The sequence below is a fragment of the Glycine max genome, chromosome 2, assembly GCF_000004515.6.
Source record: "Glycine max cultivar Williams 82 chromosome 2, Glycine_max_v4.0, whole genome shotgun sequence".
Taxonomy (NCBI): domain Eukaryota; kingdom Viridiplantae; phylum Streptophyta; class Magnoliopsida; order Fabales; family Fabaceae; genus Glycine; species Glycine max.
In genome coordinates, this window is record NC_016089.4 from 46,398,203 (window position 1) to 46,409,699 (window position 11,497).

The 11,497-nt window shown below is 29.8% G+C and overlaps 1 protein-coding gene and 1 long non-coding RNA gene across 3 annotated transcripts; both read left to right on the top strand.

Annotated features, from left to right (window-relative positions):
• The first annotated feature begins 3,731 nt into the window (after positions 1-3,731).
• LOC100788239 (uncharacterized) lies at positions 3,732-5,121 on the top strand. Of its 2 annotated transcripts, none has more exons than XR_413312.4 (2): positions 3,732-3,889; positions 4,740-5,121. It is a non-coding gene; the product is annotated as an uncharacterized lncRNA (long non-coding RNA). The 2 variants fall into 2 exon arrangements; XR_413313.4 differs by having other exon boundaries at positions 3,733-3,889; positions 4,743-5,121.
• Positions 5,122-9,851: 4,730 nt separating this feature from the next.
• On the top strand, positions 9,852-10,983 carry LOC100780743 (uncharacterized). Its single transcript, XM_003518366.5, has one exon. The coding sequence runs from the start codon at positions 9,974-9,976 to the stop codon at positions 10,478-10,480; it is 507 nt and encodes a 168-aa protein (XP_003518414.2). The 5' UTR covers positions 9,852-9,973; the 3' UTR covers positions 10,481-10,983.
• The last annotated feature ends 514 nt before the right edge of the window (positions 10,984-11,497 follow it).

Consider the following 11,497-nt stretch of genomic DNA (forward strand, 5'->3'; position numbering starts at 1 on the left):
ATCATTCGTGCAAATATAATAATGTCCAAGGTTGCAGTGGAACCGAAAAACAAAATCCTAATATCAAGTTTCTGTTATTCAGTTTAAGTTTCAAATCTCATCACCTTAAGACGTTTCTCCTCCTTTTATTGCCAAGTTGAAACTATATGGCATATAAAAACATTATATTCTACATGTTCAAAGATATTCTATATATATTGCACTATTGCTTTGCGTTTTGGCATACATTGGCACTTTTCTTAATTATACTCCAAAACATGTATATTGTATATACTACAAGATCCCATTTCCATAATATATTATTTTCAGGTGCTACCACATGAATATTTGTCTGCTTGGAAGTTTTTTTTTTTTTACTGCTTCTGGTTAGTATACTTATGTACGTATGTAATTAAGCATGCATATGTAACTTTCGAAAAAGAAAGAAAAGAGAAGAATCTATATATTTAAAAATATTTGTATTTGTCTGTGCAGCAGAAGAATCAAATTAAGACAGTCAGTATTAGATGCCTGGGGAAGACGAGAAGGATACTGTGGAGGCTGGAGACATGACAGAGGATTCGGATGTTGACATGTTGTGGTCGAAGTGGCTGCAGATGTTGACTTTTTTTACAAGAGTAGTATTAAAAAAAATATTTATCAAAAAAGAATAGTATAAAAATTATTTACATTTGAGGTTATTTTTGTCAATACAATGCAAGATGTGTCATCGTAATTGAAAATTCTTTTCCTCCGCTTGTCGTTCATCCAAAGACTTCACTTTTGGTGTCAAAGTGTCACCTTCCTGAGGTACTATATTTTTTCTTTTTGAGGCAGCTTAGCCAACACTGATGAATTTATTTCTTTACTTTTTTAATTTGAGGATCCTACTAGAACATTATATAAAATATGTACAAATGAAGGATTACACCTTGAAATTATTTAAACCAAAAACACAATGTGGTATAAATAACTAAATAATCTCTCAAAAGAAAATGTAAAAAAATGTTATTTTTTATCAAGGAATATTATATTTTTTTATTAGGAATGTATAATTGAATAAAAAATCTGCACTTAGAGTCGGATTTTCTTCATTAGCCTCAACTAAGTCAATACTAAATCCTGAAACCAGAAAGCCCGCCAAAGTGGCGTGCCTCCTGCTAAACGACAAATGGAGGAGGACTTGTCACACAGGATAATACCTCCTGCAGTGCCTACTTAACAAATATAACCCCTATAATATAGACAGTTTTCATACCACTCTTTTCTGTTGAATAGTTTGTTTTTTTAAAAAAAAAATACTATTCTTGTCAAAAAGTCACATGTTGTTGAAGTAAAAATTACACATATTAACTGAACACATCTATACTTGTTGAGTCCATCTAATAAGTATCTAGTATGTAAGAAATAAGAAATAAAAGCATGTACTTGACACATTTTTTGCCTATACCACCACTTATCATCAGAGTTATTATAATTCTCTTAATCTGTTCATACTCTTTTAATTAATGATTAAGAAATTTAGTTAAATATTAAACTTATTAGTAATTTAACAGCGGAGCATGTAAATGTAAATCAATTCACATGTAGTTATTTCAATTTAACCAATGATATAAAGATTAAATCTTAATTAGATATATAATTATGTTAAATAATTAAATGGAGATCTTTATCACTTATAATAGTCTTACTCAACTTAAGTAAAATTATTTCCAATGACAAATATATATGTCAAAAAAATATATTTTATTATATATAATTTTAGAAAATTATATAGTACTCCTTAAGATTATATTAATATTCCATTCTTCTGATTTTTTACTTAATTAGTTTTTTAATATAATTTACTTAATTAGTTAATGAAAGCGTGTTTTCATATAAAAAATTAATATAGTGAAAAATTCAGAAGATGTCTTATAAAAATATGACAAACATTAAAAAATGTTTCATAAAATTAAAGAACCAAAGGTAATAACAATTAACAAGTACCAATGGTTTGAAATTCCCTTGTTTCCTACATTATTTTGTTTGACGGCAATATCTCCATCATTCTGTCGATTTATAACTATTTAGTAATTAAACTAGTATTTGTGTATACCACTTTCCTATCATATAAAGCAATCAATGGTTTATTCTTTGCAGGAAGGGGCTGTCCGAAAATTGAAAGGAAAAGTTTCTGTAAGCAACAAGTTTGTTCTAAGGTGATGACCAAAACTTCTGCAGAAAAATGTTGTGCTTTATCAGAAGACAATGGTGATATTGATATTATCCAACGATCAACTTTTGAACCATCTCTATTTTTGCTGATATGAACACCGAAAAACACAGGAGTATGTGTAAGTACGTGCGTATTTTTTTTATTATATTTTGCAAAAAAAAAAAAAAAAAAAAACAAGCCAGGGGCTTGATTAAGAGTTAGTAATTAAAAATAAACTTGTACATATGGATAGGGATATGGAATATATAAGACGGAAGATTTACCAAAATAATATTATTTAAAAAATTACTAAAATAATGTTATTTTGAAATATATTATCAAACTATCTGGTTTTTCTTCTGTCAAAAAACAAATATATATATATATATATATATATATATATATATATATATATATATATAGTATATAAAATATTACTATTAAACTATTTTTTTACTCCTTTATGGTAGATATATAAACAAATAAAAAATTAAATAGAGATAAATAATCATATAATAAATAAGCCTTTAAAATAATACAGATAAATTATTGAAAATGTAGTAATCATATAGTTTTGAACTTATAAATTAAAAAAAATATATAAACTTTTTTTAAAGAAAATATATAAATAAAAAGACACAAAACAGATGATAAAGGTTTAATTTTTACTAGGTATCTACAAATACATAACAAAAAAATAAAAATATAAATTATATTAAAAAATATTAATTATATAAAATAAATTTCACATATTAAAATTTTATTAATATATGTAAAACAATAATTCTTATTTTTAAGTATAATTTATTTATTATTTATTTTATTTTATATAAATGAATTTTTACATGTTTATAATAAATAAATTTGTAAAATGAAAATTAAAAAAAATAATTCATGCAATAATAATAGATATAATATACTTATATTCTATAAACTTAGTAATTAACGCATGACTTAGTGGCCTACGCCTTGTGTCTGTCCAAGGAGCTCATGAACACTTTAATTTGCCATTTTACAAACTTGTTATTCACTTATCACATAATAAGCACCACATCAACATATGCATCATCTCTATCATTGTCATCCCAAAGTTTGTTTATGACTTAAACTTTTAGGAATCCCAACTTAAACTTTTGAAATATTCGACTGAAACACTAATATATCCATGCCGATAAGTGATTATATGTAGCAATTTGTTCAATTAATATTTCAAAGTTAATTAATTACATGATGCATGCAATCCTTCTTCTTTCTTATATTATATAATTAAATCTGATGCAACCAGTTTGCACATTCTCTTAGTCACTTGCCAGTTGCCATCTTCTGATAAACTTGCTTACCTCAGTATACACAGCTGTCCCAGTTTAACACTTTAATGGCTCAATCGGTGTTGATAGGGCTCATTGACCCCCTATTATCCTCGCAATCAGCCAAACAATTCCAGTTATCTAACCCTAGAGATAGACCATAGTTTAAGAAAACGAATTTAATGGCCACTGTCATCTACTTCATTTCTTTCGTTTATCTTCACCCATGATCACTATAAATAGCTGTCGAAAAACACAAAATCTATATACTTCACAACAAACTCATCTTATATAATTAAACTAATTGCAAAGATGAATACCAAGCCCTTTTTCTCCTTGTGCTTACTCTGCGCACTGCTTCTCATCTGTGTTGTGGCAACTGAGCCATCCAAAGATGCGACACAAGGTAGTGTCTATTGCATAACTAGCTGCATCTTCCTTTCTCAAATCACGCCAAGAACCATTGTTCTTCCACTTATTCTACATGCTTTCTTTCTTGCTACTCCTATTCCCCACTCAATAAGTAAAACAATCAAACATTAGTTTTGAAATTTAAATTATTTTCTAATCTAGTCGCTAAGGTAGTGTGGTGGCTATGTAGTTACCATGCCCGCACAATTGCTTTCTTCTTTAATATATTTTGCTCATGTATTGATTTATTTGCTTGAATTTATTTTGAGATTTATCAATACATTCAAGTTATAGAAGTCTGCTAATTGAGTGCGACTACATTTGTAGCAATACGATTGCCCCTTTAATATATTACAAATTATCCAAACTCTAGATCTAAAAATTCTCCTAAAAATCCTAAGAATGATATCCCATGCATGCAATTATATTGTCCAAGGTTGCAGTATTGGAACCGAGAAACAAAATCCTAATATATATCAAATTTATGCTATTCAGTTTTAGTTTCAAATGTCATAACCTTAAGACATATCTCCTCCTTTAATTTTATTGCCAAATTGAAATTATATGGTATAAGACATTATATATTTATATTCGACATGCTAAAAAAAAATTGATTTGCATTATTGCTTGCGTTTTGGCATACATTGGCACTTTTAAAAATTTATATATAATGCATATATACCACAATACCCCATTTCCATAATGTATTTTTTGCGGGTGTTACTGTTAATTAATTTTATTATGCTTAGTAGGTATGCACGTAAATGTAACTTTTTTAAAAAAAGAATACGAAACAAATTAACAAATCGATATATATTTAAAAATGTTTGTCTATGCCTGTGCAGCAGAAGAACCAAAGACACGGCCAGATGCCTGGAGAAGTGGTGGAAGTGGAGGACATGGTGGAAGTGGGGGACATGGTGGAAGCGGGGGACACGGTGGAGGCTGGGGACATGGTGGAGGCTGGGGACATGGCGGTGGACATGGCGGAGGATGCAAATGCTGCGGTCGAAAGGGCTGCAAATGTTGCTGAAGTAAAAAAACACAAACATGAACTGAAGACACACATACGTGTGTACTCCATGTAATAAGTATAGTATGTAGAATTAAGAAATAAAAGCATGGAATCTATATCCGTGCTAGGGCTGTCATAGGTTGACCGGTTTTCCATCAACCATGCATGTAGTTTGACACATCATTTTACTATACAAGATATATAATTCTACACTCTGCTCCTCTATATACTATTTTTAATTAATAATTAAGAAATTTAATTAATTTAATTATTAATATCAAACTTATCAATAATTTATCACTAAGTAAATGAATTAACTGATTCAAAATTGTTACAACAATTAATTAGTGATATCGAATTTGGCGTCTTGATATGTAACTCCTATAATATGAAACGGACAATTAAGAGCTGCATATCTTCCATTCTAGAAGTGAACTGAATAGAATTACTTGCGTCACTCAGGAAAATTCCCATTGTGTCCCATAAAAAGGGTAGCACTAATTGGTGCCTGTGCGAGGGCTTGTTTAAGAGTTGTCTTTCATTCAAACACAGGTCTTTTGATGTCTCGGCCTACGTGATATTTGAGAAAACAATCAGAATTTATATGGTCTAATAAATTAATAATTAATACTAATCTTTAAAAAAATAAAATATTTTAAAAGTAGTATAATTGATTTTAATTCTCATTCGCTTTTAAAATATAATAAATGAATCACGCTAAGGGTGAATGCTCGCCCATCACGTCCATCTGGAACGATAAGAAGCTTCTTTGTCTTCTCTAATTAACAACGACACTGGGAAATAAAATTCAAACTTTTAAGACAGATTGACATCAAAATTACAACTACAAAATATCAATTTATCCAATTTAGTTGTGTTATATAACTTTGTCAGATTCATTCTATCTCTTTTTATATGTCATTCTATGTGAGGGTCCTCAATTTAAATAGATCAAATCTGTCCGTGAATATATTGACCAACAATTATTGTAATTAAAAAAGTTTTTTATTCTTCAGTTAGTGATTCTAAGTTTGACATAAAATTTATGTTATTATACTCACAAAGTAGAGCTGGGCAATGTTTAAGTCAATATATACCACCCCCCCCCCCCCCCCCTAATGTCATGGGGCACTCTAGCTACATGACAGATCAAAAGTAAAGACAATTAATTATAAATAATGACAACAAAAGTAACTCTGATATACTAGTATATTTGAGTAAAAGAAATCAACACTACCAATTGGTAAAGACTGACTTTTATAGTATTATCCAATGCTCTATTGGCCTAGAGTCTCATCTTACTCTCCAATAAGAATTGCGAACTAAATAAAATGTCATTTTTCCAAAACATATAGCACAAAGTATATGCATACAATGTTAATTAGTTCATATATCAAGAAAGTTTAATCAATCACCAAATTAATTTTCTGTCAGCAAAATGATGATCGATCTGCAAGACTGCAACCATATTTGCTTAAATAAGAGTTGAGTCACACAAAACAACAGAAGAAAAGAACACAAAAAGGGTATCAAATAAAGATCTCAATTAGCAAGAATGAGAAGATTTGAGAGATGCTAACAGGATCATTTTTTAAAAAGACCATTTAGTGCGTGAGTATAAACCACCGCTTCTTCGAAGAGACTTCCAGACTATTCCTACATAAAATTAATTATAATGGGATAACAATGATAATTTAATTCTTATATCATTGATTTATTTGGATATAATAATAAATACAATCCACAGAGAACAGAAGTGTTAGGTACTCCCCATTAGTAGGTAGCTACAATTAATAGGTTAGTATAGTTACCTATCTGTTAGTTATATTAGTGAGTGAGTTAGTCGTGTGAGATAGTTTGGTTAAGGCTTTTTTCTTATAAATAAGAAGGGGTGGGAGGGATACTCTTGGTTTTTCTTGGTGCGATTCCATGCCAAGTTTCCGTAGTAGGTTTTTTTAAATGTAAAAAAAAAAGATTTTATTAATAGAATGATATATATAGTTACGTATACATCAGTGTACCAGAGTTACAAAGGGAGGATCAGCAACAAAAAAAGGATAAGTCCTCCATAAAACCAAAACATGTGTTGTATCCAGCCAAAAAAGTATCCCTTGTATATATACCCCAATAGAAACAAAAAAACATCATGTATATATAGCCCAGTCGAACAAAAAACATCAATATTGATTTGCAACTTCCAAGTTAGCCCATATCTAGAGTCTGGTCATGGTCCAAAGAAGATTACCATTTGTGAGATACACCATACACCACTCTTGGAAAAGATACACTGGTTCTATTTCCATTTCTATAAGTCATCCATTTCCAAGCTGATGCCTTAATCTTCATCACTAAACCATCCAGATCAAATGTCTTGTTTCTAAAGATAGTTCTTGCTTGTTTGGTTGCTTGGGTTTGGCTTGGCTCCCCCTTGCAGTTGTATTTGGATCTATTGATTCTCCTTTCTTTTTCTTATTTATATATATTTGGGAATGATTGGTTGGGTGTCAACATAGTTAGTTAGGATGTGACCAGTTCCTTCCCTTGATAGACTCTCCTTTTTTGGCTTAAAAAAAGAGGAAGCAATTGTTAAAGTAATGCGACTAATTCCTATATCATTAATTTATTTATTTGGATATAATAAATTAATTTATCGTGTGTGAATTGTTCGTGTGTGACTGACTAAATTATTAAAATTGATTATTTCATAACTTTATTTCTAAACTTGATTATATTGTTTAGTCCATACATCAAATTAAAGAGATTTATTTTTCTTAGTAGTTCCTCGAATAAAAATTTACATTTTTTTTATTTTCTCAAATTCAAAAAGTATGTTTTAGTTTATTTTCTTAAATAAAAACTTATATTGTTTAGTCTTTGAAATTTTAAAAATGGACTAAAAGGAGCATTTTTTAAATTTAAAAATTGAAATAAAATACTAGAAAAATAGACTCTCTAATTTGAATAACTAAAAATATAATTAAGTCTTATTTCTATTATAAACAATTCATTCAAATATTTTAAAGTTGTTATTTTCCTTTTTCATGTGGAGTCATTTTCAATTAAATGAATGAAACGAAAGCCTAGCACCGACCAGGTTGCTCTATACGTGCATGCAACTGGATTTATTCAGTATATAGCCTTTATTGTATTTTTTTTTTTTTATCGATCGGCGAATATAGCCTTTATTGTGAATTTGTGATGCTTGGATTTACTAAACTACAGTGGTCCAACGTACCTAAACAAAATCGTAGATTCTATGCGCTCTGCATTATTACAGGTAAGAGAATATTTCAAGGACTAAAGAAAGTAAAAACAGTAAAGGAACGGAGAGGAACAATGCATCATGGTACTTGCATGGATATGATGGATAACATGAATCAATAATAGTAATATTTATCTTTTATTTTATTTTATTTTCTCTTTTATATATCATTGAGTGTAGTATATACTATACTTAACGAGGAGTACCAATGTCATTTATTTTTTCATAGGAATATGCAAATCCACGTAATTTTATCTGATAAGATACGCTGAACGGACAATATGGCTCGCCAAACCCTACGAATAAAGCTTGAAAACAGAAATATGGGCCACCCTCCAATAAGCAAGATGCAGTTTTCCCAATGCCATGACCCACTTTGCCTCCAATTTATCACAAACTACAGTGCATGCATGGCTCTAAAAATAATTTAACTTCCTTGATTTTCTCATGTTCACACGTTCTGGTTCAGTGTCCATAGTATCTGGCACTCACCTATTGGATGACACCATTTTGAATCTCAATCATGAATTATTATCACTCTCACCGTCACTGGGATAATCTCGATGCCTCGCTACTCACCAGAATAAAAAAAAAGTAGAATCTCTGCTTTCTCTTAAAGCAGTAGAACTGTAGAAGCCATGCCAAAATGGACAGGAATTTCACTTTGTTACAAGAAAAATTATATTTGGACACTTTTTATTCTTAGAGTGTAAATAGCTTGAGAAAAATGGAAAAAAAAAAAAATAAACGATTGATATAATTCATATGTGGTCCGATAAAAAAATAGATAGAGAAAAATAATCAGATGTTAATAATGTTAGAGTATCTAAATATTATAATTCTTATTATAATACAGTATACTTGTATATGTTTTACTTTTGTTAAATACAGTTAAATTTGATTTTAATTTCTTAATTTTAATTCTTATAAATTTTACAATTTATAAATAGAGCTTATTATATATTTCTGATGTCACTTACTAACGCGTCACTTCAAAATAATTACGAATATATAATATATTTGAATGTATATTATGTTGTTATTATTGTTAAAAGATAAAAATTATTTTAAAGAATTATAAAATTTATATGAATCAAAATAAAGAAAATGTAAAAAATAAATTTATTTATATTTGCACAATCTAAAAATAGATTTAAACTTTCCTTTTCTTCCCCTTTTCTTTTTTACTTTTTTGGTTCTATTCAGTGTCGGATGCCAACGCAACTACTAGACTCCTGTTTTAATTGGTAGAAAAGTAATGACTAGACTAGAAACATAACTATAGTAAGATTGTGACTTTATATTTATATTAATAATTAAGCCAAAATTAAAAATTAATCGCATTATGTGACATAAAAAATTAAGATTCAATTTTTATACATTTTCATTCCCATTTTCTTGAGTATCATTGTATATTCTATTACTTTTTAACTTTTCTTTATTTTATAAACAAAATAAATTTCATTATAAGATAATTCAAGTTTATTATTTTCATTATAAGACCAAATATTGATAGTTTACTCTAAATCTGTGACTTTTCTTTTTATACTCCTATGTATTATTTGTCACATGATCTCGCTTGTCTTTTTCTTATGTTAGTTCTTCACCACACCCATTGTCGATCTGTTCTTATATTATTCTCTAACAGGCTATATACATTCAAAAGAAATAAATATCATACAACTTTTTGCAATAAAAATTGCAAGATATATATCAAAGAGAAAAATCTCTTCTAAATTTAGTGCCAAAGAAACAATCATGAATGTCCTGAGTACTGTGATTTCCTTATATAAACCTTTTTGATGACCCAACAGTCTCTTCAAATCATCAAAGCCCCCAGAAGAATCCACACAACACATGAAACACCTTCAATTCCTAGCTTCTCCCTAACTTTTATTCTCACTAACATCATATCACTATACTTTTCCCTTAACATGACTAGGTACCACGATCCCTACTACTACTACTTGTGGGAATACTTCTCTTTCCCACTTCACCTCATCTTCTTCGTGTTAATACTTTTCTTTGTGCTAGCATTCTCGTGGTACATAAACTACGAGTCCTTGTTGGAGGACTTGCTCGTGCAGGTGAAGATCTTCCTCGCCCTCGTGCCGCTGCTGCTGTTGCTCCTCGTTCACTGCCTCTCGAGCGGAGCGTCGTTCCCCATACCATTGCCGGAGGAGAGGGAGTCGCTGCACAGAGCTGGAGGCTCTCCATGGGGTGTGGCACTCTTGCTTCTCTTCGTGTTGTTCATGATGGCATACCAATCTTCCTTCCACCAACGTTGGTTTCCTTTGGCTACTAGATGAGGTGATGATGCTCTCAAGGAGTTGCAAGCTAGTGAGTGTGAACCTTTCTAATTAATTTGTGAAAGAGTCAGGAAAAAATTATTACATGGTCCAAGATTAATACACGTAAGAATCAATCTTTGTGTGACACATACATGTCATTCAAAGATAGATCGACTTAATGATTCGGACCATGTAATAATTTTTCACAAATTAAAGAATAATTAAGCATGATTATGAGGTTACGTACTTTTCATTTGGATTGGGGTCTAGTGGGTTATAACCAGTAGGTTAATTAATTACTTTAGTTTTACATAAATATAGGGAATGGTCATGGTTAGCTTTGCACTTATTCTGAATTGATTTTCCCTCGGCTCAGCATATGCATCTTGAGTTACTTATAAGAGCAAATTTTGAGCTTTGGAGAAAAATGAATCAACCTCGTGTAACAGTTGTGTGTAGATTAAATGGGTTATGATTATTTTTTTCATGATTTATTAATATTAGAAATTTTTCCTACGTAACTCCCAAGTTTAGATCTTTATCTAGTTACTCCAGTCTCCAGCTATATATATGTATTAATTATAGCTTAAATTTGGTAATCAAATTAGCCTTCCTTTTTCCACGAACACATCTTTTCTTTGTTGACTAATGGTCAGGAAGGAGAGATCACATGACTCTTGAACAAGAATATGATGATCTCCAAGGAATTCAGACGGAAATCTAGAAAGTGATGGATAAGTAGTGGGTATCCTTGTAGTGGAAAGGATAAAGGAGAAAAAGGAATAACTGACTGACTTTTCTTATTATGATTTTCTCTCGATTTTTTCTCTTTCATGTCTAACAGTTTTCTATTTTTTTTTAAAAAAAAAAACTTTGTAAAAAATTTGAGAGCGTGAATAAATTATAGGCTTATATACATTTTTTTCTCTATAATTTAATGTATTTTTTCATTTCTTTTCTGTAAAAGAAAATTATTTTAATTATTTCAAAATATATTTATTTTATTTTTCATCCTTAAAGTGTTTTAGATAACAC

Excerpts from the sequence above, each read along its gene's own strand:
- LOC100780743 (XM_003518366.5), top strand. The coding sequence starts at position 9,974 with ATGACCCAACAGTCTCTTCAAATCATCAAAGCCCCCAGAAGAATCCAC.